Here is a 25682-nt window from a genome sequence, read left to right on the forward strand (position 1 = left end):
GGTCACCGCGCCCCACTCTGCTCGTTTCGCGTGCGTTCGTGTCATGAGCTCTGTTCGTGTGTACGGAGATGAAATAAAAAGCGGCAGGTACTCGAGTCGACTCATCCGCCCCAGAACGCGGGACACGGGGACCAGGCGAGGCCGAGCGTGCGGGAGCCCTGTGGTGGCGGCGACGGGCACCCGCCTCCCGGAGAGCCACTCAGCACGGCCTCGACGTCGCATGGACTGTCAAACGCGTCGGCGTCCCCGGCCGCGGGATCGCCGCCCCAACTCGCTCTTGCGCGCCGCTGGACGGCCTCCACCTCCTCCAGCCTGGCTCCCCGCGCCTGCATCGCCGCAGCGACACCGGCGAGTGACCACGGGTTCTCGGGCCACACCTCGAGGTCTGCTCTGAAGACGGCCTCCGCGCGGGGCGCGGCTCCCTCGACGCGCAAGCTCTGAGGGTGTCCCCGCACGCGGTGCGCCGCGAGGAGGAGGACCGCGCCCAAACAGTGGCGGGTGGGGTAGTGCCACGGCGGAGGCTCGTCGTACGCGAGGCCCGCCTCTCGCTCCACCGCCCTCTGCAGAAGGCCGACCGCGCCATCCACGTCGCCATCGAGGAGGGCGATCCTCGCGCGCAGCGTCCAACCTGCGATGCAGCGCGCCGCGTTGTCCCAGGCGCAGGGCGGCGGCCCCGGCTTGCCCGTGGGGGCGTGGATGCAGTCGCACGACGAGTTGTCGAGCTGTCTTAGCGAGGCGCGTGCCGTGGCGAGGGCCGCCTCGCCCCTCGCCCCGCCCGACAATTGCCACGGCGCCTTCCCGCCGCTCGCTTCGGCCGCCAGCGCCAGCCCATGCGCGTAGAGACAGACCGGGTCCGCGCGGCACGGCACAGCGGCCACGGTGGCCCGCACCTTTGCGTGCTCGCCAAAGCGCACGAGCGTGGTGAGGAAGGCAGTGCGGCCTAGCGCAGCGGCGTGGAGGCCAGCGGTGTTCTGGCGACCGCTCATCGCCGCGGCGTGGACGAGCATCTCCAGGTTATGCTCGGTGAGGTACGGCGACGCCCCATGCGCCCGGTACAGCGCGTCCTCGCGCAGAGCGCGCTCGTTGGCGGCGACCGACTCTGCAAACCTGCCCAGCCGAGAGAAGACGTGCGACGGCATGTGGATCAGATGGCCGAGCCCTCCGGACACACGGGCGAGCGCCTCGGCAGCCTCCGCGACGGCGGCAGGCCCATTCGCCGAGTCCGCTCGAGGTCGGCCCTCGGCGATGTGGATGTAGAGGTGGAGGGCGAGCGGGTGGTGTGGAGAGGCGGCCAGGGCACGGCGCAGGAGAGGCGTCGCCTCGGCCACCGCGGAAGTCGGGGCGCCGGCCGCCTCCATCGTGTTGTTGGCGTGGAAGCGGGACGAGTACGCCACGCCGATGGTGGAGGACTCGCCTCCCGCCAAGCAGAGCAGCGCCTCCGCGTAGTGCACGTCCAGCTCCGCCCGCTCTGCCACAGACAGCCCGCCGCCGCCAACCCACCGCTCCTTCCGTGCCGCGTCGAGTGCACCAGCGTACGCGCGGAAGCCAGCCTCTTCGGCATCCAGGTCGACACTCCACGACACGGGCGGGTGGCGGAGCGCCATCGCCGCGATGAGCGCAGCCTCCAGCGAGCCTCGGGGAGAGCCGACGAGCGAGTGTGCGAGTGCTGCCTCGCGGCGTGCCGTCGCAGCGTCCGCGCTCGATGGCTCGCCAGCAGTGGGGCCGCACGCGTAGGCGACGCCCCAGTGGCACATTGCGCAGCGTGGCGCGGCCGCCACCGCCGCCTCGAACGCGCGTCTCGCCTCCTCCCGGTTGAAGCCGGCCATGTGCAGCATCCCAGCGTCAAAGTACGGCTGAGCGGCGGCGGCAACGGCAAGGAGAGAGTGGTTCGACGCAAACCGCGGCAGCCAGATCAGGTCGGGCCGGCCGAGAGGCACCGGCGGCGAGGCGGGAGCTGATGACACCCAGTCGCGGGCACGCTGCCCTCCGGGCCACCCCAGCAGGGCGACCACAGCCACGATGGCGCAGGCAGCGAGTGGAGCGGTGCTGCGCGATCGCGACGGCGAAATGGAGTTGGGCTCGTCCGAGGACTCGTCGGAATCGACTGCGAGCGCCGCAAAGGCCGTCATTCTAATAGCAGAGGCGTCGGGCAGCCATAGCAAGCCCGAGTCACGCGCGGAAGTTTGAGCATTGAGGACGCACGCGCGCTGGACCACACCCACGGGCTGGCTTTCGTTGAGTTTCTTCTTCTTTTGACGATCCGAGGCCTCTCTCGACCTGCACGACACGCGATGCAAGCAGTGCAGCCTCAACCCTCGTTTCAAGTCCAAGGTTGTGTGTAGCACCGCCGCCAATGACTGCCGGGGCGTCACACTGACAGCGAGAAGGAACTCACCAGTCCGATAAGGATCAACTGGAAAGCTGAACCCTGGGCTTAGACAGAACGGGCGTGGCAGGCTCCAGGGGAGGCCACGCTCTACCCGGGGCGCTAAGGAGGGAAATCGAAACTGTTGGGCGTCCATCGACAAACAACTCACGAGGACACACCGACAATCCCCCCTCCCCGAGGACCGAACCTTGGCACGTAGCGCACGGGTCATCTCGGAGAGAGAAAGGGGAGGGAAGAGAGGGGGGATAAGGGAGCCGAGATACGCGGGAGTACCCTGGGAGTGAGAGCTCTCATTCATGGTCGCTAGAGACCACCATGGGGAACGGACACCAAGGCACTAACTTCATCACTCATTCACCCCGCGCGATCTAGCAAACCCTGGTCGATGGGTCTTAGGATCGGCGGCCAGCTTCCCACCTAGGGCAGGGAACCCCCGGCGACGCAAGTGTGGCCTACGCGGGTAGGGAAGCCACAGCTAGTACGCGATACAGGGGCTGGGGGGAGTGGGGCGCCCGCGCCAAGGGGGAGAGAATGGAGGGGGGAGAATATGCGTGCTCGTTTTTCTTCTAAAGCATTTTTTTTTTCAAGTCCAAGGCGCCGAGAAATCTGCAGCCGCCAGCCGGGGGGAGGACCTCGCTCCTCGGGGGCCGGCCCCCCCTGGGGCCTGGTCTCGTATATGCGCTAAGGTTATTCCTCTCCTTTTCTTTACTGCTGAGATGAAACAGAGCTCAGAGGAGCAAACCTCACAAGCACAAATTACATGTGCCACGAGTCGCTCTCGCTTCCCTCTGCATCGCCCCACCGCACCATCGGCTCAGCGGCGTCGCGCGGACGCGCCGCGAGGAACGGCGGCTCCGTGGACTGGAGCCGCGCCGCGCCCAGCGCGTCTCCCGACGCCGACCCCTTGCGGAGCGCCTCGAGCAGCGCCGCGCCCTCGCCGCCGCCGTCGCGGCCGCGAGCGAGGAGCCACGACAGCGCGAGCTGCGCGAGCGGGGCCGCCTCGCCGGCGCTGCCTCCGATCCCGAGCGCCGCGAGCGGCGAGGGCGGCTTCTCGGTGTACTTGAGGCCGAAGACCTGCGCACCCTTGTCGACGTAGTCGAGCAGCACCTCGTCCACCGTCGCGAGCTTGTCCACCTGTTCACGCCTCGAGGTGTGAAGAGAGGACGGCCGCCGCAAGCCCCTCGCCGAGCCGCCGAGTGGGAAGTGTCTAGGACCATGTTTCGCACGCGCATCGAGTGGGAAGTGTCTAGGAAGTGCCTCAAAAGTGCCTCGGAAGTGTCTAGGATGAGCCTAGGAGTGTCTCGGAAGTGTCTCGGAAGTGTCTAGGGGGTCCGCCATGTTTCGCTCCAGCGCGTCGGGCCCGAACCACGTCTCGCCGGTCGCGATCTTGTCGATGTCGAGCGAGGGCCGGTTCTGCGCGACGAAGCCCTTGAATAGCTTGAGCACCTGCTCGGCGGGGCGTGGGGTGGGGTGGGCGTGAGCCGCGCCTCTTCCCGCCTGCTCGATGTCCGTGCCGAGAGGAGGCGTCTGGCAATGTGTCTCGGGAGCTGTGTGGGGGAGGGGCCTGCTCGATGTCCGACTTGAGCTTCTTCTCGTCGAGCGGGTCGACCTTCTTGGTCGGGGTGAGGGTGCGCTTGTACTTGCCCGCGGTGATGGTCGAGAAGGAGATCCCCTCGCGCTTCAGCCGCTCGTACACGTTCGGCTGCTCCGTGATGACGCCGATCGAGCCGAGCACCGCGAAGGGCGACGCGACGAGCCGGTCCGCGACGCACGCCATCATGTAGCCGCCAGAGGCGGCGACCTGCTCGGCGCGCCAGTGGTGAGGCGGCAGCCGAGATTGGCCGAGATGCGCCGAGGGCTGTCAGGGAATGCCTCCTTGAGAGGAGGTGTCGGAGGTGTCTCGGGAGTGTCGAGGAGGTGTCTCCGAGGCGTCTTCGAAGCGTCTCGGAGGCGTCTCGGAGGCGTCTCGGAGGCGTCTCGGAGGCGTCTCGGGAGCGACCTGCTCGACGCAGATGGTGAGGGGCAGCCCCGCCTCCTTGAGGCGAAGCAGCTGCGACGCGGCGAGGCCGTAGCCTGTGACGGTGCCGCCGCCCGTGTTGAGCACGAGAACAACCTCGTCCGCCCGCTCCTCAGCCTCCGCGCTCGTCAGCACCGCCGTGATCTCCTGCCGGAGCTGCGCCACCTGCGAGGCGGTCACGTCGCCAAAGAACTTGAGCACGTAGACGTGCTTCGACTTGCTCGCCGCCTCGGTCGCCGCGTCGACCAGCGCGTTGAGCGCGTCGAGGCGGCCGCCGAGCGACTCGCCTGCCGCCGCCGCAGACACCGCGCCGCCGCCCTGCCCGCCGGCGACGCCCTTCGCGCGGGAAGAGGAGGGCTGGAGCACGCTCGCGAGGGCGGCGGCCTGGTCCTTGGACACGATCTCGGACAGCCTCGCCAGGAAGGAGAGCTCGAGCTCGATCTGCTGCTGCTGCAGCCTCGAGACCTCCTTCATCGCGGCGCTGCTGCCCATCGCGCCTCCCATGCGTGCGAATACCTGGGCGCCGCCCGAGAGGAAGCCGCCGCCCTGCTCCTCCCCCTCGGCCGACGCCTCGCCCTCCGCGTGCTTGCTGCCGCCGCCCTTCCCGCCCCCCTTTGCGAGCAGCTTGTCTGCGCGCACCGCCATCAGCTTCTTCTCGATCTGGGAGGTCAGCCGCTCCTCCTTTTTGCGGTATGCCTTGGTCGCCTCGAGCACGCGCTCCACAGTCGCCGCGTCCAGCCCGAAGGCGGCGAACTCGGACCCGAACTGCCGCGCCAGCGACTGGCGCGCGCGCTCGCGTGTGGCGGAAGCGGGAGACACAGACGCCTTTCGCAGCGAGTACTCGAAGGAAGTGAGCTTCTCGTTGAGCTTCTCGATCTGGAGATACTCCTTGGGCTCTCCTCCCACTCCGAGAGCTTTGGCGAGAGGCGGCGGCAGCATTGGCGCATCATCCGATCCATCCGAGGAGGCGCGGGCACCGGCCGAGACCACGGCGATTGCGGCGGCGCCCAGCACGCCCGCAGGGACACCCCACGAGATGACGGTCTTGGCGAGGTACAAGCCGAGCTCGTGGACCTCACCACTGCTCAGCCAGGCTGCCTCCGGTGCAGCGGCGAGCAAAGACGCTGCCTCATCAGCGCGTGCCTCGAGCGCGGGCGGCAGCGCAGCGGCGGCGGCGGCGGCGGCGGAGAGTATTGGACGGCTCGGAAGGCTTGGCTGCGCAGGAAGCCGGAAAGCGCTGGAGAGGCTGACCAGCGTGAGCAGCGCGAGCGGATAGCGCAGCGCGAACGAGAGCATCGTGGCTCTGGCGCTCCGCGATGACCCTCGCAGGAGGCTTCTTCTCCTGCCTTGCGAGTTGTGTTCCGCGACACTTCCTGCCTTGACACCATTTTCTTCTGTGACTAGTGTGGGACCTGCGGCGGTACCCGCCTCTGTTGTTCGGGCAGTGAGAGACGCAGGATCTGCACGCGAAGTGTGGGCTCCGCTCCGCATTTGCATTTTGGTTTTGATGCTCCTGTGTTCCGCGGTGTTGATGCTCTCCTGTGTTGTGTTCCGCGACACCTCTTGCGTTGACGCGAGTTCTTCTGTGATTGGGGGGGCTGTTTTGTTTTGTAGCTACTCCCGGATCCACTCCCCCACGCCCGTTCGGTATGAGCTCTCTTGCTTTACAAAAGAAGAAAAACTTGCCGGTTCTACGCCATGTTCGCCGCAGCGGCAGCGGCAGCAATCGCTAGCCCTAGATATTCGCAGCCACGCAGGCACGGCATCGACAGCGGCGGCAGCAGCGGCGGCAGCAGCGGCGGCAGCAACGGCCTCGGTGGCTGCTTCATCGGCGGCAGCAGCAGCTCCAGTGCACTTCTCGCCGGCCGGCGTGCTGCGATCACGACCGGCATTGGCTGCGCGCTGAGCTCGGGCGCACCCGCGGCCGCCGCCCGCAAGCCATCGCCGCCGCAGCCTGTCACCGACCGGAACGGTGCGGGCGTCACCGAGACGGCCTGGCTCTCGGCTGACCACTCGCGCGCGGAGCTCGTGCTCGGCCTGGACGGCGAGCCCTACTTCCTGCTGACCGAGACTGTCCGGCCGGCCGCCGGCTCGGAGGGCGAGGCTGCGCCTCCGACCCGCCGACTCCTCGAGTACGCAATCAAGGCGGAGTGCACGCACCTGGGCTGCCTCGTGCAGGAGGACGTGGCGCTGCTGGCCGGGCCGGGCGGGTTTGCGTGCCCGTGCCACGGCTCAAAGTACGACGCGACCGGAGCCGTCACGCGCGGCCCCGCCCCCGCCCCCCTTGGCATCGCCCGCGTGACCGCCCGCGAGCCCGACGGCGCGCTGCTGATGAGCGCGTGGGAGGGAGACGACCCGCGACGGAGGGCTGCCGCGGGCGGCGGGGCGCAGCCGCTCGCGCTCGCGCCGCCCGCTCCGGGGGTCCGCCGCGAGGGGAGGCCGCTGCAGCTGCACGCCTCCGCTCCGCGCCGCGCGCCGCCGCCCGTCGCGCGGGCGGGCAGCCGAGTCACGGTCGAGGTGGACTTGGGCAGGGAGGGGGAGCCGGCGGGGCTGCAAAAGCTCAGCTTCTCGCCGAAGCTCGACCGCTCCGACTTTGTGCTTCTCGAGCTCGCCCTCCCGCTCGGCATGCTCATCGAGGAGACGGCGGACGGAGACATCGTCGTCAACGGGGCGATGCCGGGCTACAGCGCCGCCGGAGGGTGCCCAGAGAGAGGGGAGCAGCGCCCGCCTCGCACACGTCGCGCCTCCTCACACCTCCAGCCCCGCCACCACTCTCTTGACGCCTCCCGCCCGGAGCAGGTACGAGGAGCCAGACCGCGTGCTGCCGGGCGACATCGTGCGCGCCGTCACCGCGTACCGGCAGATCCTGGCGGGAGCACCAATGTGGCAGCAGGCGCCGCAACCACGCAACCGCCGCCCCCGGCCACCGACCCGCTGCCCACAGCGCCACTGCCCACTGCCCACAGCCGCTGCCCACAGCCCGCCGCCCACAGCCCGCCGCCCGCCGGCCCACCCCCCGACCCGCTGCGCGCAGCTGGCCTCGTACACCCCCGTGGGCAAGCTCGAGACCAAGCGGCTCATCTTTCGGACCGAGGGCGCCACCTTTGCGGACGTGCGCGGCGCCATCGCCTCGCACCGCGAGGACGACGGCGGCAATGGAGTCGTGACGCTGGTGCTCGAGCGGGCGGTCAGCGCGAGCACGCCGCTCAACCAGACGCGCGACACCGAGCCGCCGAGGCTCGAGCCGCTCTCCGACGTCATCCTGCGCGACCTCAAGAAGAAGCGCGTGGAGGACGACCTGACCAAGCAGGTGGAGGGCATGTCCGCGGCGGAGCGCACACAGAGGCTGCTCGACCTCGGCTTCGACGTACCACCGCCGGACCCGGAGGAGTAGAAAGGCAGGTAGTCGTAGTGACTAGTAGTGAACTCTCGAGAGTACTAGGATGATGTCGTTTTGGCGGAGCGTGTGAGACGTTCGTCGTCTACGTCTCCCGTCCTTCGATGAGTTCAGAAGCGAGAAGAAAACCCGTCGTCCACCCAGCACTTTGGAGTGCAGTTGGTAAGGCTCGATGGTAAGGCGTAAGCGCACCCGCCCCGCGCACGCCCAGATCCCACAGAAGGGGGGCCGCGGGGAGCTCGTAAAAGCAAAACGAGGATAAATCAAAAAAGAATTCTATCATATGAGCCCCTCTCACAGCAGGCCGACTGCACGCTAAAGGCTACACGCTCGCACACCACTTGCAGAGTGGCTCTCCCAGGCGCTCACCCCACCCGGAGGCACGCCAGGCCCCGGGCAGCCGGCCGTCACTCGCCTAACCCTAAGCGCCTAAGCGGCCTAAGCGGGGGGTGCTTAGGGTGCTTAGGCGCTTAGGCGGCCCTTGCGAGCGTGGCGGCGTCGTAATACAAGTGACTCCGATGGCAATCATGATGCCCCTGCTAGTGTCATCGCTCAGAGAGTAGCCTCACGCACGTCCACTGTCTACCACTGGCCCTGGTCGCACACTGCCACTGAGCTGCGCGGTCGCAGGCTGGTGCGGGAACTCAGCATCAGGTCGATTCGAGGAAGATCGCGGAAGGTCGAGTCGAGGAAGAGAACAAGATCAGGGGCGGGTCCGGTAGACCGGTCCGCGGCGCCATATGCGTGGCAAAGGACGCGAAAGGTACAAGTGATCGAAGAAAGAGTGGACCTGAGTAACAACATGCCGCGTCCCGTGCCCGAGTTCATTTTATCAAACAACATGACGGTTCCAAATGATGGGAGTGGGCGTCAGAAGAGTTGTTCTCGCGAGAGGTGAGCTTGATAAACTCGAGGGGCCAAAATACGCCGCGAGGAGAGCGGAACTGCGCCGAGAGGCAGGAGAAGCCGCGAGAGCAAGGGACCGACAGGCGGCGGTGGCGCTGCAGAACGAGGCAGAGGAGAGCGGCGCGACAGAGGAAGAAGCGACAGGAGGGAGAACGACGAGAGTACAGTAGGAAGACCGCGGGGTGGCATGAGGGTTGCAGCGAGAATCGGCGACAGACTGCGAAGAGAGATAGGAAGAGGCAGACGCCCAAGGGTGGGCGACGGCTAGCACCACACTCCCCTCTCCTTAAAAAATCCCTGTGTGGTGGCGGTGTACCGTCCTCCCATCCCTCCCTTGATTGTCTGTTTTCTTTCTTCTCAGGATGTGTGTGGCAGCCACGTTGGCTGAGCGGTGTCTTGTCTTGTGGTTCTGTGCGTCGCTCCTGTGTGACCGTCATCGCCCGTCCTGCGTCCACCCATACCGCGTTGGTGTCCCAATCAATCTATCAAAGCTACTCGAGTACTTGGCGCACGGTACTCGAGCACGAGGTCTCGCGGTTTATACTCACATGATATGACTATCATGCAACAGTACAACATGGGTCCACGCCCCGGCCGGGCGCCAGACAGACCTCTGCCGGCACCCCACACGCGCCCTCCGCGCCCTCCGCGCCCCACACACCGAGCGGGGCGCACGCCGCCCGATCGCCGCCGCCGCTGCACGCCCCCCCACGCCCAGGCACCGGCGCCTACTCGTCATCGCCGTCCGAGCCAGCGCAATCGGACAAGTCGAGGCCGTTGAATCGTGCCTCGCGTGCCAGCCCCTGCAGCCGGTTGAACTCCTTGTAGAAGCGGCGGAACTGCGCGCCCGAACGCGTGGGGGCCACTTTGCTGGCCTCCCAGTTGGTCGGCGGCACACCCTCACTCGCAGCCGCCTTTGTATGCTTGCGGGTGTTCGTCAGTCCGCTCTTACACGGACACGGCTCAGTGCCGCTTCAATCTGATGCGGCCGGGATATCAATTCGCAAAGATCGTTTCGCTGCGACTGACATGGACGCCCAAGTGATGCACTCGGAACGGGCTGGGGGCCAGTCCTGCGACGGCAGCTTCAGCCTCATCACGCGAACTTTTTCGTGTGCTTGTTATCGTCATCCGAGTGAACTTTTTCGTGTGCTTGTTATCGTCATCCGAGTAGGTGTATGCAAACCCGCCGAAGAACAGTTGAGGACCGAGTCGAACTCGAGCTGTGCACATATTGCAGGGTGAGGTCGAGGACTGCAAGATCTGCCGGCCGGCTCAGGTCACGCGGATCACAGAGGGGCCGGGCATGTCCTTCCACCGCAGGGTGCTGCTGACCAAAGAGGAGCACGGCGCGCTCAAGGACTACCAGCTCCTGCCGCGGCTGTCTCGCCTCCTCGCCCGCCGCAAGCATTGCAGATTTGATCGATACGCATTTTGCCTCCGCCGGAATCTGGAACGCTGCCCGGCTCGCGCGCGGAATCGTGACTGGTGCAACCTCGGAGAGCTCCAAATACGCCGGCCTCGCGCCGACTCCGCCGCTGGGCCACACTATGTCGAGGTCGGCACTGCACAGCTCACTCGACGCAAACGGACCGAGAGACAAGAGCGGCTCGCGCCGCGGCGGTGGCAGTGGAGGCGCGCCCGCCGCAGCCACGGCCGCTTGCCGCTCCGCCTCCTCCGCGGTCGCCTTCTCCACTGCCGCCCTCGCCGCCACCGCCGCCGTGGCAGCCTCCTGCGCCTGCACGCGCTGAGTCTGCTCAAGCTTCAGCTCTCGCAAAGCCTCCACTACCCACGTCCCTGGCGGAGCGACACCGCGCTCAATCGCATCGGCATACGCAGCGCAGCTGTCAGGTTCAGCCAGCACGGCTCGAGCCTCGACCAGCCGCTTTGCTGCAGCATCGCATCCGGCGCGGTTCTCGACTACTGGCCTGAGGTCATGCTCGGAGAGGAAGCGGAGAAGGCCGACGTGGCCTTTGTGACGCCTTAGTCACGCCAATCCTTCATTCCTTCCTGGATTGGTTTCGCCTCGTTGCTCAGAGCAGCAATGGTTTTGATGCTGGCCATGACGCCGTCGAAGAACTTTTCGTGCATTTGCTTGGGCCGAAGCGCAATCTGATATTCGCAAAGGTTGATCGCGTCACTCAGTTTCGCGAAACGACCCTTCAGAAACCTTCGCTCGAACGACCCTTCAAAAACCCTCGCTAGAAACTCTTCGTCGTGCTCTGCCTTTTGTTCAAGGAGATCAGCCGCTCTGTTGAAGCACTTGAGCGCCGCGTCCCAGTCCTTCTCATCGAGGAGCACCCTGCCCGCCTTGTACGACGCAGGCACGGACGCCGGGGTCCCCGGGGGCACGTCGATCATGTCTTCGTCACTGATGGTCCGGACTCCCATGTTTTCGAGAGTGGACACCGGCAGGGAGTGGAGAACGATTTCTGACGCCTCCGCCTCTGCCGTTGCCTTGGCCTCCGCCTCTGCCGTTGCCTTGGCCTCCGCCTCCATCCGGTGTGCAGCCCGTCGTGCCTGCACCTTCCCCAGCTCTTGAAGGGCGTCCTTTTCCCACGGGCCCTTAGGAGCAGCACCGCGCGCGCGCTCAATCTCATCGACATGCTCAGCGCAGCGGAACGGGTCTTTGAGCACATCGCGAGCCTCGTTGAGCCGCTTCGATGCTGCTAAGCAGCCCGCCTCCACCTCCACCTCCACCTCCACTTCCACCTCCGCCGCCGCCTCCGCCGCCGCCTCCGCCGCCGCCTCCGCCTCCGCCTCCGCCTCCGCCTCCGCCTCCTCCGCCTCCGCCTCCGCCGCCGCCGCCCCCTCTGCCTCCGCCGCCGCCGCCCCCTCTGCCGCCGCCGCCGCCGCCGCCGCCGCCGCCGCCTCCGCGACTGCTGCCTCTGTCGCAGGCGGCGGGCCGCGGGAAGTTGGGCGATTCCACCACCACCAGCACGGCGTCACTGCCGCCTCCGCCTCCGCGACTGCTGCCTCTGTCGCAGGCGGCGGGCCGCGGGAAGTTGGGCGATTCCACCACCACCAGCACGGCGTCACTGCCTCCGCCGCCGCCGCCTCCGCCGCCGCTGCCTCCGGTGCCTCCGCTGCCTCCGCTGCCTCTGCCGCCGTTGCCTCCGCCGCCGCCGCCTCTGCCACTGCCTCCGTCGCCTCTGCGAGCAGCTCTGCGTCCGTCAGACGGTGCTTGTCCGGGTGAACAGCCCGAATACGTTTGAGGTAGGCGCGCTTCAACTCAGAAGCGTCCACAACCCGGTTCACCGACAGGCCGAGCGCCTCAAAATGGTTCGGCGCGAACACGACCTCGCGAATGGCCAGAGGGAACTCGTTGCGAACGGCCAGAGGGACTTCGTTCATCTCGGCCTTCGAGACGGAAGGGCGCTGCTCGCCGAGGGCGCACGAGACGATGCTGAACTCCTCCCCGAGCCTTTTGCTCTGGTGCAAGTCAATCAGCTTGAGAGCATACGGCAGGTCGAGCTGCAGCGCGACGACGATCGAGCCCTCCTCCACCCAGAGCACCTCGATCGCCTCGGCCGCGACGCGGTGCGGCCGCAACGCACGCTTTACATGCATGGTAATCTCGCCGCTGGCGGCCTCCTTATCGGCAGCGGAAAAGTCGGAGCCCTCGCTGCCGCTCGCACTGGCGGACTCCGAAGAGCTCGACTCGTAGCTCAGGTAGCCCTGCTCGTCGACCTCGACGCGGACGAAGAAGCTCGGGCTCGTCTGCACCTCGTGCTGCCGACGGCCGCCTTGCTTGACCAGTCTGACTTTGAACTGGTCGTCAGGCCGCATTTCAAGCTTCTCGGCGAGCCTCGCCTTGAACGCTCTGCTGTCGAAGGGCGGCGGACCGGTTAAGCTGCCCTCGAGGGTGATGGTGAGAATGGTGGAGACCAGTGAGCTGCTCTCAGACGAGGAGGCATCGGTGTCAGTGGCTGATCTGGCCTTGCCGGAAGCTGCCAATTTTGTGTTGCCGACGCTGGCGGAGGGCGTCGGGACGCCAGTGGCGGGCCGTGCCATTTCGAGGAAGGGGTTGGCCGGCACAACGCGGGGGGGCGTCAGCGTCGGAGCCGCTGATGCCGCAGACGAGGAAGCTGCAGAGTATCGCTTCAGCTGTTCACTCGAGACGGCGTCGAGGTGCATGAACGGCTGAGTGGTGAGGCGGCGCTGTCGAACGCGCTGGTATTTTTCCTCCGCTTGGCTACGCTGGAGCACCGCTAGCTCAAGCTGCTGCTTCGCCTCGAACTCTTGGTCGGACTGCATCAGCTCTGCTGCTCTGTCCAGCTTGAGCCCCTGCTGCGCAAAGCCCTCGCGAAGCTCCTGTTGGAACTCGGCGTCCGAAAGGCCAGAAGCGACCGCAATGCCACGCACGAACTCGGAGTCCTTCTCGAGAGCGTCCGCGTCGACAGCCTCGCCCATCGCCTCCCGCTCGGCCACCCGCCGCTGCACCTCCGCCTCGACAGCGTACTCGCGCGCCTGCAGCCGGGCGTCGATGTGCGCGTCGCGAGCGAGGTTGTAGAACTTGAGCAGCAGGCCGAGCTGGGCGGTGATCTCCGAGTCGAGCTGCGATAGCGTGCTGCGCCTCCCCACCTTGAGCGCGTGCCGTAGCCAGCCCTTCTTGCCAAAGGCAGCGACTGCCGAGCATGCGTCCTCGAGCAGCCGCTGCAACTCGCGCATCCGGTCCTCTACGCTCGGGCGGCTCTTCGCGTCCATGCGCTCCACGTTTTCAGCCATGAGCTGCAGCAGCTCGAGGACGTCGATCGTGCGCTGCGCAACGGATAGCGCATCACTGATCACAGTTCGCGACGCTTGCACGGCCCGAAGGACACCGCGAGCCGCGCTGCACACAGCCGGAATGAGAGGCAGCCCAGCGCCTTCGCCGAGCTTCAGCACGGAGTCGGCAAGCTTTAGGCCTGTCTCGACCTTTCCGAGCGCCCGCTCCACTGACGCGAGGCGCTCGACGCCTCCCTCCATGTCCAGCTTTCGTTACCAGGGGGGGGCGGGGGGGAGATCGGCGGGCAGGTATACTCCGACACATCGAAAGTGGGAGCGAAAACTCAGCCTTGAGTTCTCAGCGCCCTCACGGCCCGCCGATGGCAAACCCGACTCCCTCCATCCGTGTGGCGCCGCCCGATGGTGCCGGGAACCCTATTCCGGAGCGATTTCCCCTAGGGTTAGCGCCGAGAAAGCCGGGCCCCTTAGCTCCGGCTAGGGCTGCGGGGCCTCCGAAGCCGACCCGAGGAAGGGCCGACTTAAGGGTTAGTATAGCGGGCCGATAAGGCCGCCCACACCCGCGAGGATGGCTGTGTGTTTGCCTCCCCGACTCGGACGGCCGCCTCAGAGGGCGGGAGTGCTTCCTATCGCCCTCTCACCCGCGGGTGATGGCCGAGTCCACGGAGCCGCACGCTGCCTCTCCTTCGACGCAAGGCTCCGACTTCTATAGAGAAAACCCCATCTGCACCAGCGTTTTAAAGTGAAATCGTCAAGAGAAATCGATGCACCGGGCTGGGCTTTGGGGTAGGCAGCCACCTTTTTGAAGGTGAGGCGTATCTGCCGACCTGTGAAGACGCTTTACTTGCGAGCAGTGCGTGGACCAAAGTGTGCCAGATGGCCAAAGTGTGAGATGGGTAAAAAGGAACAGGACCCTGCCAATAAATAGAGCAGTCATCTCCAGGAGAGATGGGCGACGCAAATAAATAAAAACGGACACCTCTACTTAGCGGGGACAAAGCAAGGAGGCGGCTGAGTGTGGCAGAGGCCCTGTGTGTGGCCAGGCCACACCGCACGCTGATGAGTGAGCGGCAAACAGCGACAGCGGCGAGCGCGGGAATAAACAAAACTCCGGAAATGGCGGCGGAGCCCAGGGTGCTGCCGCTGCGCGCGCCGAGTGGCGAGATCCAGTGGACCATCGTGGAGCTGCAGGGCACGCTCGAGGCGAAGGCCGCCTCCCTCGACGGTTTCCACCTCGGCGACCTCTTTGAGCGGCGGGTGAGCGTCCCGAGCCGGCCGCCGAGGCCGCGCCGCCTCCCCGCTCCTCCACGGTTGCTGACGGATCCCCCGCTCGCAGGGCGCTGTGTGGCTCCGGATCGGCAAGGGCGAAATGCCGGGAGAGAGGGTTCGGCTAAAGAAGCCGCTCGCCATCATGTCCAAGGTGCGGCCCGATGGGGACGTGCCGAGCCCGGGGGGCTCGCCGCCGGCGTGCGAGTACCATGCGGTCGGCGTCGTCCGAGAGAAGCTCGTCTTCAACACGCGGCCGACCCCGATCTCGCGCCTGGCAGCGCAGCAGCAGCAGCAGCAGCAGCAGCAGCAGCAGCAGCAGCAGCAGCAGCAGCAGCAGCAGCAGCAGCAGCAGCAGCAACAAGCCGCTGCGACCAAACGCCTGCGATCATGAAGAAGCTGCATCCAGTGTTACGTTGTGGTTGCGTGCGCCACCGTATGCCCGCGAAATCTTTGACGTGCCCTTGACTGTCTCGAGGTGATGTGTCTCGCTCGCCCTCTCTTTTTCCCTCTTCCCCTCCACCCTCTTCGTCCGCTTCTGGTCTCGTTTCTGTTTCTCCACCACGTGGGCACGTGCCGCGGGGGGCGCGGCGGGCGGGGGGGTGCGGTGGGTCTCTGCTCGTCTCTCACTGACGGTGTGTCTCGATAAGAGCCGTAGCTCGCATCAGTGTATTAGAGCCCACTGTGTACCTCACCCGCGGCCGCGACGTCAAGGACCGCGGGCCCGCGGGGCGCGGGGGGGAGCGAAGCCGAAGAGACTAGAGAGGAGAGACTGACGCCCAGACACACACACACGGTGATTCTCACACGACACCGACACGCACGCACGCGCCCGCACGGACGGAGCGGGCCGGCAGGACTCAGAGACCTCGCCGGTCCCTTTCCGCCCCTCCCGCGGCCTCCATGACCGACCGAGCCTCCGGCGCCAGAGGGCTGGGAGGGTGGTGAGGGTGGGGCCCCGGCCTCCCTCTGTGGCTGTGGGTCGAGTTTGCCCGGCCCTGCCTCTGCCGCATCGCCTTGAGCTTCTCTCGGTGCGGGTGCGGCGGCGGGTGCGCCAGAGGAGCGGCGGACACGCCCACCGCCGTCGAGCCCGCCTGCGGCTGCCGCCCCGCCACGAACGCCGTGCCCGCGCCCCCCAGCAGCAGCACAGCGCTGCCGACGGCGGCGGTGCGGCGCGCGGCAGGCGACTGGAGGGCGGAATGCAGCCAAATGTCGGTGCCGTCTGGCCGCGGCGGCGCCTGCTTATAGGCGGTCGCGCCGGCAAGGCAGACGAGCAGGCAAGCGATGCCGACGGGAGAGGCGTGCCTGCAACCGTTGGCCGACAGGTTGGTCTTCGATGCCCCGCGCCGAAGCGATGCCCGGGCGAGGCGATGCTGGAGCACGCTCGGCGCATCTCGGCGCATCTCGGCTAGTCTCGCGCTTGTCCCACAGCAGCAAGTTTGCGAGCACGGTCAGCATCTTGTTTGCGACGCCGAGCACCTCCGCCGAGAGGAGTCGAGATGAGCCGAGATTGGCCGAGAGAAGAGCCTCTCGCCTGCGGGCGGAGCACCGTGTAGCAAGTGGCGGTAACGAGCGAGCGGCAGTACCAGCCGAAGAAGGAGATGGCGGTGCCTGTGGGACGTGTCGCGGACGTGTCACGGGTGTGCGGTGCGGGACGGTCCTCACGAGCCAGGGAGGAGGAGAGTGGCGCCGATGATGCACGAGACGGCGAGGAGGAGCAGGGTGCTGCCTGTTCAGAAGCGCGGCGGTGGAGAGGCTGTCTGCACGCGAGGGGCGAGGGGGCAGGAGGAGGAGGCGGGTGCCGCTCCAGACGGCGCTGTCTGCACGCGACGCCTCGCTCGAGAGGAGACCTACGCAACCACCCGCCTGGCTTCCTCTCACGCTCAGAGGGGGGGGGACGGGGCGGCCGCAATGGCGAGCGCCCACGGCGAGCATCGGCAGCACGGCGAGCGCGTTTGTATATATTGTCGGCCCCCAAAGCGACTTGAACTTGAGGTGCGGGCCCACGATGTGCTTGCCTGGGGAGGGAGAGGGGTCGCGAGGCGCGAGGGAGGCGCGAGGGAGGCGCGGCGGTGTTGGGTCGAGGAGAGGTACCGTAGGCCATCTCGACCGAGATGATGAAGAAGTAGGCGGTCGCCCACGAGTACGCGTTCCACCCGTTGAGCTTGAAGGCCGCGTCGGAGAGGACGTACCCCGCCGCGCCGGCGACCAGGACGAGCAGCGCGCCGGTCGACGCCGGCGAGGGCAGCTGGCGGCCGAGGAAGAGGTAGTCGAGCTGCGAGACGACGAGGGGGACGCAGGAGCGGAAGACTATGATCGTCTCGATGTTCGAGTACTGCAGCGCCTGTGGCGCGAGGGGAGCATGTGAGCGGCTGTGTGGGCTGGGCCCTGCTCGGGCGGCGGCGGCCTTCATGTTGCAATAGATGGTGCACACAAACATGATGGTGTAGTAGAGGTAAGGCTTGACCTTCTCCCACTCGAATCCGTCCACCTCGGCCGCTCCGGTGATTCGCAGCCCCAGTATGAAGATGGTGCACACAGCAAACTGTGCGGTCGAGACAAACGACGGCATTGGTATGTAGTGGATGACGAGCTTGTTGATGAGAAGCAGAGAGCTTGAGCAAGCCGAGAAGGCGAGCATCGCGAACATCGCTTCGGCCGAGTGGCCCTCCTCCTTTGGCATCGTCGTTCGAGTGAGTCAACGAGGCGCTTACCGCGCTTACCTCAGCGGCCGGCAAAAAAGATTTTGGTGTGCCTTATCCCTCGTTTGAGGTGTCTGTTTTCTTTCTTTCTTTCTTCGGCCTCCCTTGGGTTGTCTGTTTTCTTTCTTTCTTTCTTCGGCCTCCCTTGGGTTGTCTGTTTTCTTTCTTTCTTTCTTTTAGAAGCGACAAGAGAGAGAACGACGAGAGTGGGGACGACCGCGTGGGGTGGCATGAAGGTTGCAGCGAGAATCGGCGAGAGACTGCGAAGAGAGATAGGAAGAGGACGGAGGCGGACGCCCAAGGGTGGCTGGGCGACGGCTAGCGCATCACACCCCTCTCGGCCTCTCCCTAAAATCCCTGTGTAGTGGCGGCGTGCCGTCCTCCCATCCCTCCCTTGGGCGTTGTCTGTGTTCTCTCTTTCTTTCTTTAACCTCAGATAAGCCTAGATGTTAAAAGCCTGTATCTCCCGGTCCTTGTGTTGTGCTGTTGTGTCCGGTGCGCCGCCGCGGTGGTCCGTGCAGAGAGAGATGTTTTTCTCCGTGCACCGTGGGGTCTCTAGTTTTAAGATATGAGGATTCCAAGGCAAAAATCCGGGTGTACGGATGGTAGGCGATTCGACACTTCAAGGCGAACTCCCCCCCCTTCCAGGCCCCGGGCCCTCCATTGGTAGGTAGCGACCCCAGGTTAAGAGCTAGGCTTCCCGACACGCGACAGGGCAGGGAACCCCCAGCGCGCAGGCGGGGCCCACGGTAGCCTCGTCCCTCGTGCAGTACGCGATACCGAGAGCTGGGGGAGAGGCGCGCCACGCCAAAGGGGTGCCCAAAAAGGGGTACGGGGAAGGGGGGGGAGAGTAGCGTGTTTTTCGCCAAAACGCAAAAAGAAATCCGGGTGTACGTGTATAGTGGCTAGTGGTAGACGCGTAGACCGTAGTGCCGGGGATCTCACAGAGTTCAGAGTTCTAACTTCTAACAGTTCCTAAAGTGTACACAACGAGACGCCGCGTCGCGCGTGCAAAAGATGTTTTCTTTCTTTAAAGAAGGGAAGGCCCCTGCAAGGACCCGGTGCAGCCCGGTGCGCGTCCCGAACCCGCTTATGATCGACGCTTCCCCGCGAGTGTGTGCGTGTCGCGCCCGGCGCCACGCGCCCGCCCTGCGCCGCCCTGACGCCGCCGCCGCGTCTCAGAGGAACCAGCGCAGCAGCCTGCGGTAGTCGACGGGCGCCTCGGGCTCGACGCGCACCACGCGCACCGCGCGGCCGTACCGGCGCTGCAGCTCGGTCGACATCTCGCCGACGCCGTCGACGAGGCCGAGCGCCTGCGCAGAGACATGCCACGGCCGCGTCACGGACGAGTCGCGGGCCTGGCGTCCTCGTCGGCGGCGGGGCGGGGCGCGCCTGCGCGACGGCGCCCGAGTAGACGGACCCGTCGAAGAGCCCGTCCCCTCTCTGTGCCATCCTCGCGAGGGTGCGCCGGCCGGGCGAGGCGAAGAGGCGCGGCTCGGTCGAGTTGTAGCAGAGGAGCGCCGCCTCGTCGCGCTTGAGCCTGCCCTTGCGCCCCGCCTGCACCGCGCCGATGAAGTTGGCGTGCAGCTCTTTGAGCAGCCGCCGCTGCCGCGCCAGGTCGGCGGAGCGCATCGGCAGGTACGGGTCGAGGCCTGGGGAGGGTGTCGGGCGCGGGGTGGCTCGGGAGAGGGATCGCGGACGAGGCACGGGTGCGGGATACGGGTGCGGGGCGGGGCGGGGTGCGGGGTGGGCTGGGCCGGGTGTGGGGTTGTTCAGGTGTGTGTGTGTGTGGGTGGGTGGGTGGGTGGGTGGGTGGGTGTGGAGGTGTGTGGAGGTGTGGGGCCGGGGTCGCTCGCCCGACTTGGAGTCGCCCGCCGCGTGGACTCGCCGCTCGACGCCCTTCTTCTTGAGCGACTTGACGAAGCCGAAGCCGCGCGAGATGACGCCGATCGAGCCGACGATCGAGTTTGCGTCCGCGACGATCTCGTCGGCGGCGCAGGCGATGTAGTAGCCGCCCGACGCCGCCGAGTCCTGCACCGCGGGCGGTCGACTCGAGGGCGACGCGAGCCGTGTGCGTCTCGAGGGCGTCTCGGCGCGGGGCAGCTCGGACGGTGCGGCGGGGTGTGGTTGGGCGGTGTGTGTGGGCGGTGTGGTTGGGCGGTGTGGTTGGGCGGTGTGTGTGGGCGGTGTGTGTGGGCGGTGTGTGGTTGGGCGGTGTGGTTGGGCGGTGTGTGTGGGCGGTGTGTGGTTGGGCGGTGTGTGTGGGCGGTGTGTGTGGTTGGGCGGTGTGTTTCTGTGTGTGTGGGCGGTGTGTGTGGTTGGGCGGTGTGTGTGGGCGGTGTGTGTGGTTGGGCGGTGTGTGTGGGCGGTGTGTGTGGTTGGGCGGTGTGTTTCTGTGTGTCGAAGGCGGTGTGTCTCGAGGGCGTGTCGAGGGGCGGGTGGGGCTGTCTGGGCGGCGTCTCTCGCCTCGACAAACGCGAGCAGCTTGACGCGAGGGTGGCGGCGGCGCAGCGCGAGCAGCTTGCGGTGCAGGAGCGACGACTGCGCGGGCGACCCTCCTGGCGAGTCAATCAGAAGAGCGACGGCTCGCGCGCCGGGCATGGAGAAGGCCCTGTCCAGCGCCTTTTCGAAGCGGCCCAGGTTGACGAGGCTCTCGCCGCGCACCTCGGCCGGCGCCTACAGCCGAGGCCCGACCAGCTCCGCCCAGCTTGCCGAGGCGCCCTCCGCGCGCCTCTCTCCGGCGCAGCGACCGCTTCGGGCGCGAGCATCGCGTAGGAGAGGCCGGTCCGCATCTCGTCGTCGGTGGCGATGAGGCCGCGCATCGTCACGAGCGTCACCGTCGGGGGGAAGTGCAGCGTCCGCACGAAGAGCGTCCGGACGGCGCCGACGCTCCACCGGCCGAGCGCAGTCACCAGCCAGCTCAGGCGCTCGTACACGACCCAGTTGGAGCTGAGCGCGATGAGGACCGCGGCCACCGCGCCGGCGGTGCCGTTGATGGCGGGCAGCGGGACCGGGTAGGCCGGCGACCGCTGCGGCGGGGCGGGGCGGCGGAGCGGGCCCGGCCGGCGTGGCGGCAGCGGCGGCTGCTGCTGCTGCTGCTGCCGATCAGCGCGCAGCCGAGAGAGCAGTGGCACTGCGGGCCGGCCGGCCGCGGCGGACGCGCAATAGAGCAGCAGCAGCGCGGCGACGCGAGCGACGCGAGGCATCGGCGGCGGTGAGGTTCGCGCCGGCTAATAGGGGCCACACCGCAAGCCTGATGCGGGCATTAAAAAGAATTGTACTTGGCGGCGTGCCGTCTTCCCCTCCCTCCCTTGGGTTGTCCGTGTTCTTTCTTTCTTTTTAAGGCGTGTGGCAAAGTGGAAGACCCGCCCGCCCGCCCGCCCGGCAAACCCCGGAAAGTGGGTCAAAAATGACCACCGACACGTGTGGGCGCGTATCTTAGCTAAGGCTCGAAGGCCCCCACACGTGGGGGGTCCGGGGGGGCACCATGATCGTCCGCCAAGGGTCCGGGGTCGCCCAGACAAGTGGCCCAAATCCGATGAGTTTTCCAGGTGTGAACAGCAGCTGAGAGGTGTGAATTCATCCCAGGCAGGGTGCGGGGCGGTAGCCCCGCAGAGAAAATTTTGCGTGGGCACTGAGATCGCAGTTTTCGTTAGTCCACGGCGGATGCCAGCGGCAGCTGTTTTGAAGATACGCGGTGGGCATTTGAGCATGAATCAGCGACCTGTCTGCTCCCTTCCCCCTAAGAGAAGCCGAGAGGCACGAGGTCCTCCAATTCGTGCCGGATCAGCAGCGCGGTCTGGAGCGTGGTTGTGGCGTATGCATTTGCCCCAGCAGTCTGAATGGACCAACGCCCGAGCTCATACTGCGCTCTGTGCAGCCTTTTCAAGCAGTGAACGCGTTCGGCGAAGTTGCGCCACCACTATCGTTGTCGTTCCTGCCACGCACACCGAGCGTTGAATAAAGACACACTCGATCGGTCACACCGCCATCGCCGTCGGGGAGAGAGGGGACGACACTGCTTCGGCAGCGTGCACCTCGATCCTGCACCGTGTTTGTTATGACCCCCCCCAATGAACACACCAGTGAGGGAGGGCGAGACGATCGAGGGGTCCCGTACCATGCGGAATCGACCCTACAGTTCCGGACGGGCATTAAGAACGCACAGGAATTTCGCCCAGCCTCAGGTTCTTAGCTAAGTTTGCGGTCCGTCGGGGGCCGAGCCTCAGGTTCTTAACCGGGTGGATGGTTTTTTAAACCGTTTCGGCTTCGATTAAAATTCAACACGCACTGGGTTCAAAACAGTTTGGAAGTTTGGAACAGTAAGTTCGCATGGCGTGACAAGAGAGTCATTCGCTGCCGTGAGCTGCCCCTGCGGCTGCGGCCGCGATATCGCGATATGTTGGACTGTTGCGCGCTCGCGCGTCGTTTCGTTGTTTGTGTGAACCTTGTATGTGTGTTGCATGGGATGCCGCGCTCGCGAGTCTCGGTCACATCGATGGTTGTAGTATAGAACCCAGCATCGCCCAGCCTCAGGTTCTTAGGGAGTTCTTAGGGATCCGGCCGAAATATCAGCCTCAGGTTCTTAACGTTAGAGGTTCTTAATGCCCGTCCGGAACTGTATCAAGTGCTCAAGTGCTCACACACCGGCTTGAGCGGCCGTGGGTTGCAAGGCACACCGTAGTCGTTCGCAGGGCGCAACAACTAGCGATAGCGCAATATTTGCCAGGATCTTCAGCCGTGGGATCGCTGTGGGTCGACTGGGATGGCTTGCCTGCCTTCTCTGATTGGCATGCGAGGACGATAAGCTGTCGTCGAGGAGCAGGATTGCTGGTTGCTCGTCGTCACTCGATGCGTGGCTGGACGTGTAGCCCTGACCCGGCAAGCTGTCGTTATCGGACTCTTGCCCAGGCGACTCGACAGGAGGACTTATGAGCCCAGCTATCATGTTTTGCGGCGCTTCGGACGACGGTGAACGCTTCGCGGGCTTTCACTCTGCTCAGAGGGGTGGTTGACGGGTTGAGGGTTGAGGCCCCCCCTCAACCATCTGGTTGACGGTTGAGACCCCCCGTCAACCCTTTAGTTGGGGGTTGAGGCCTCCGGGGCGTATTCACAGGCTCGCGCGTGATCACAAGATTGGAACAGCCCTGCCGCCAAAAAAATCGCTTCGCCTGCGGCGCGCTCTTGCGGTCCTCGTACCTTGAGCGCAATCCATAAGTAGGAGACGCTCACTGTCGCCATTCAGGCGCCTGATCCTTCAGCAAAGCGATGGCCTACCAGGTACGAGTTCAGATGCGCGCCCGGCAGAAGACGCTTGTGATGCCGCATGCATGCAGTGGAATGCGCACAGAGAACGGACGGCAAGAGAAGGCAAGGGAAGGAAGATAAACGGCTGGTGAAGCTCAGCTCACGGCGTAGTATTGCGGTCACTAACCATTCACGGCAAGAGTCACGGTGAATGCTGCCGCATAAAAGCAACAGAGTCGCGGTTGGCGCGATGGTCTTGTCGCGGTTATATAACGACTTGACGTTGCACACGGCCATAGACGCAGTATCTGTTTGGCGAGCCTCAAGCAGCGAAAGCAGGCGCGAGAAATTAATGTCAATCCTGAGATCTCAATTTTGGCGCTAGTTTCGTTTTCTGGTACATCATGACGACTTGGGTCTCATGTAGCTCTCGACGGCTCTTCGACGGCTCTTTCTGGTTGGATCAGACAGTGCTATCAGTCAATAACACAATGCCGAGAGCAGGGCGGCCTTCGAGCAGGGCGGCCTTCGAGGCAACTAAGTTCCTGCTGCATTTTTCATCGTACAACTTGATGGCGGGCGGACGTGTCGAGCATGGATCGAGAGCATGGAAGGCGGCCATTGCTCAAACCTGTTCGAGTTGGCCTCCGGGAACAAGGGTGGGTGGCCGGCGCGGTCTGTTTCACGTGCAATAAGGGCAACGCCATCAAAATCGCGAACATGGGCCGACATGCCTCCGACATTTCTCAGGGCTCGGACGGAAGCTCTGCAGACAGCCAGACCGCTCTGCGCGGTCGGACCGACTTTTTCAGACTTTGCTATTCTGGATACTGAGGGTATGTGCTGCTAGATCTCACTGAGCTGAGCTCGTATCTGGCTTTGGTAAGCAGTTTTGAGTTCGGTAATGTCTCCGGAGACGGAGGGCCGCGTCCGCGGACGACCATGACGTCGGCCGGGATCCCCCCGTGCGGGGGCCTTCGACGCGCCGTTTTTACGATACTTGCTTCAGCTACGTGCGTGAATGGGAGGTGTGATGCAGCATCCAGGCGTTAAAGAAGACGACATGGATGGTTCACAGAGAATGTGTGTTCAGACCTTTGCGCGGGGGGTGTGAACAGCCATTCCGCGTGGTTGAGGGGTTGAAGGGGTCTGTCAACCACTTGGTTGAGGGTTGAGGCCTCTGTCAACCACGTGGTTGACAGTTGAGGCAATCGGCCTCAACCACCGCTCTGAGTAGATTTCACGATTGGCCAAATTCTTCTATCCGCTAATTGTAGTTGGTGCGCGTGATTTTCTGTGCTCCGCGGTAGCGTTCGGCTCTTCGCTTCTTGAATTCATAGGGAGTTTTCTTGTAAAATTCTTTCATACCGAGAACAAACATCGCGCCACAGCAGTTACGCGTGCAACCCTCGGCAGCTGCAACGAGTGCGGTGCTCGGCGTGCTCTCGCCTACAGTGCTAACTGACGCAGTATGGCTGCAGGGACAAGCACGGAGGCGATGATGACCGAGCATCCAGCGTTTGCCGCACTGCCTGTGCCGTGCAACGCTGCATTCCAAGAGCACAGCGGGGCCGGAAGCGAGCAAGTGCATGCAGTGTTTGGTTCCGGTGTGCAGTGCTTTGGTCCAGTCATCTACCAGGCCCTCTGCACATCAATGCTTGGTGGTGCGGCCGCGTGCAGCAGATGCTCTGCAAGTCGGGCGGCAAGAGGGGGACCTCTGTGCGGACCTATCTCCCCGTGCCGTTCGACGAGGCTAAGGCAGCCAACTATAAGATCCACTGCAACTTCTACGCCAAGTCGGGCGCGGACGGCGTCTACACCTTCAAGTACAACGTCGACGATTCCGCCCCGTACCACATGGAGTCGGTGCTCGGCCTCCTCGACCTCAACCTCCCCTCCGACGAAGGAGTCTACGTGCCACGTGATCAACAGGCCGGCTGGAAGTTTGACGAGGCGCTTAAACTGATCACACCGGCCGCGTACTCTGCTCCCCAACGCAAGCGGGCGCGGAGTACCGCCGACGACGAGGCTGGCGGCTCCTCTGGCGCGAAGAAGCGCGCCCTGACAGTGACGCTCAAACGCAAGGGCGGGACGCTTGGAATCTCTGTCGACCCCAACAACCACCAAATCACCAACGTGGTCGAGGGTGGCGCTGGCGACACCGCCGGTCTTTGCGTTGGCGACTTCATCACCTAGGTCAACGGCAAGTCGACGACCGGCGGCTCCTTTGGCAAGCTGCTGCCTGCTGCAGCGACGGCGGAGATTAGGCTGCGGCTCATCCGAGTGCAGGTGGTTGATCCCGGCCATCTACACCTCCCACTACGAGCATAAGTATCTTCCCTCCCCCTCGCACACAGGATTGACACTGCTCTCGGCACTCGCTTCCTCCTCGCCGCCGCGAGAGGACCAGGCGTGCCCGCGCGCCGCGGGGGCTCTGCAGACAGCCAGACGGCTCCGCGTGGGGCTCTCCTGCTCCTGACAAGGGACACGACAGGCTTGCAGCGCGGTGCACGGTGGACTCCCAACTCCACTGGCGGTCTCATCTCAGTCTAGCGACCTGCCTCCAGCTTCTCACTGACAGTCTCTCGCAACCACAGGCACACTGACACAGGGGTGGCAGGGGCAGCGGCAGGAGTCTCCCACATACTATGCGGGCCTCACTAGAGGTGCATCCTGTGGTGGAAGAGGTCTTGAGGGGGAAGGGAAGGGGCTGTTTGTGTCTGTGCATGCATGTGTGTGTGTGTGTGTGCGTGCGTGTGTGTGTGTGTGTGTGTGTGTGTGTGTGTGTGTGTGTGTGTGTGTGTGTGTGTGTGTGTGTGTGTGTGTGCGCGTGCGTGCGTGCGTGTGCGTGTGCGTGTGTGCGTGTGTGCGTGTGTGGGCGCTGTACACACACACACAGAGAGAGAGAGAGAGAGAGAGAGAGAGGGAGGGAGGGAGCGAGAGAGAGAGGGAGGGAGAGAGGGAGCGACGGAGGGAGGGAATGAGGGAGGGAGGGAGAGAGAGAGAGAGAGAGAGAGAGAGAGAGAGAGAGAG

At 65.2% G+C, this 25682-nt stretch overlaps 7 protein-coding genes across 7 annotated transcripts; 2 read left to right on the plus strand and 5 right to left on the minus strand.

The window, feature by feature from the left end:
- Positions 1 to 101: 101 nt before the first annotated feature.
- Positions 102 to 2129, minus strand: EMIHUDRAFT_232850 (hypothetical protein; the record flags this gene model as incomplete). Its single annotated transcript, XM_005782867.1, has 1 exon — positions 102 to 2129. One exon carries the CDS (start codon positions 2127 to 2129, stop codon positions 102 to 104), a length of 2028 nt encoding a protein of 675 aa, XP_005782924.1.
- Positions 2130 to 3077: 948 nt separating this feature from the next.
- On the minus strand, positions 3078 to 5345 carry EMIHUDRAFT_456568 (hypothetical protein; the record flags this gene model as incomplete). The annotated part of the gene is made up of 4 exons (XM_005782868.1): positions 3078 to 3533; positions 3756 to 3835; positions 3999 to 4190; positions 4389 to 5345. The coding sequence occupies 4 exons, from the start codon at positions 5343 to 5345 to the stop codon at positions 3146 to 3148; spliced, it is 1617 nt and encodes a 538-aa protein (XP_005782925.1). The 3' UTR covers positions 3078 to 3145.
- Positions 5346 to 6055: 710 nt separating this feature from the next.
- EMIHUDRAFT_232852 (hypothetical protein) lies at positions 6056 to 7800 on the plus strand (the record flags this gene model as incomplete). Its single annotated transcript, XM_005782869.1, has 5 exons — positions 6056 to 6106; positions 6345 to 6643; positions 6938 to 7105; positions 7206 to 7242; positions 7441 to 7800. 5 exons carry the CDS (start codon positions 6056 to 6058, stop codon positions 7798 to 7800), a joined length of 915 nt encoding a protein of 304 aa, XP_005782926.1.
- Positions 7801 to 10692: 2892 nt separating this feature from the next.
- Positions 10693 to 13677, minus strand: EMIHUDRAFT_232854 (hypothetical protein; the record flags this gene model as incomplete). Its single annotated transcript, XM_005782870.1, has 3 exons — positions 10693 to 11403; positions 11659 to 11687; positions 11919 to 13677. The coding sequence occupies 3 exons, from the start codon at positions 13675 to 13677 to the stop codon at positions 10693 to 10695; spliced, it is 2499 nt and encodes an 832-aa protein (XP_005782927.1).
- Positions 13678 to 14764: 1087 nt separating this feature from the next.
- On the plus strand, positions 14765 to 14968 carry EMIHUDRAFT_59313 (hypothetical protein; the record flags this gene model as incomplete). The annotated part of the gene is made up of 1 exon (XM_005782871.1): positions 14765 to 14968. A coding segment is annotated over one exon (204 nt), but the record flags the coding sequence as incomplete, so codon positions are not given.
- A 592-nt stretch (positions 14969 to 15560) lies between these two features.
- EMIHUDRAFT_232856 (hypothetical protein) lies at positions 15561 to 17383 on the minus strand (the record flags this gene model as incomplete). The annotated part of the gene is made up of 7 exons (XM_005782872.1): positions 15561 to 15617; positions 15780 to 16031; positions 16250 to 16311; positions 16467 to 16533; positions 16627 to 16718; positions 16795 to 17044; positions 17135 to 17383. The coding sequence occupies 7 exons, from the start codon at positions 17381 to 17383 to the stop codon at positions 15561 to 15563; spliced, it is 1029 nt and encodes a 342-aa protein (XP_005782929.1).
- Positions 17384 to 18414: 1031 nt separating this feature from the next.
- EMIHUDRAFT_468382 (hypothetical protein) lies at positions 18415 to 20608 on the minus strand (the record flags this gene model as incomplete). The annotated part of the gene is made up of 5 exons (XM_005782873.1): positions 18415 to 18715; positions 18795 to 19054; positions 19103 to 19433; positions 19875 to 20078; positions 20153 to 20608. 5 exons carry the CDS (start codon positions 20606 to 20608, stop codon positions 18581 to 18583), a joined length of 1386 nt encoding a protein of 461 aa, XP_005782930.1. The 3' UTR covers positions 18415 to 18580.
- Between the last annotated feature and the right edge of the window lie 5074 nt (positions 20609 to 25682).

Source organism: Emiliania huxleyi, assembly GCF_000372725.1.
Source record: "Emiliania huxleyi CCMP1516 chromosome Unknown EMIHUscaffold_185, whole genome shotgun sequence".
Lineage (NCBI taxonomy): Eukaryota > Haptophyta > Isochrysidales > Noelaerhabdaceae > Emiliania > Emiliania huxleyi.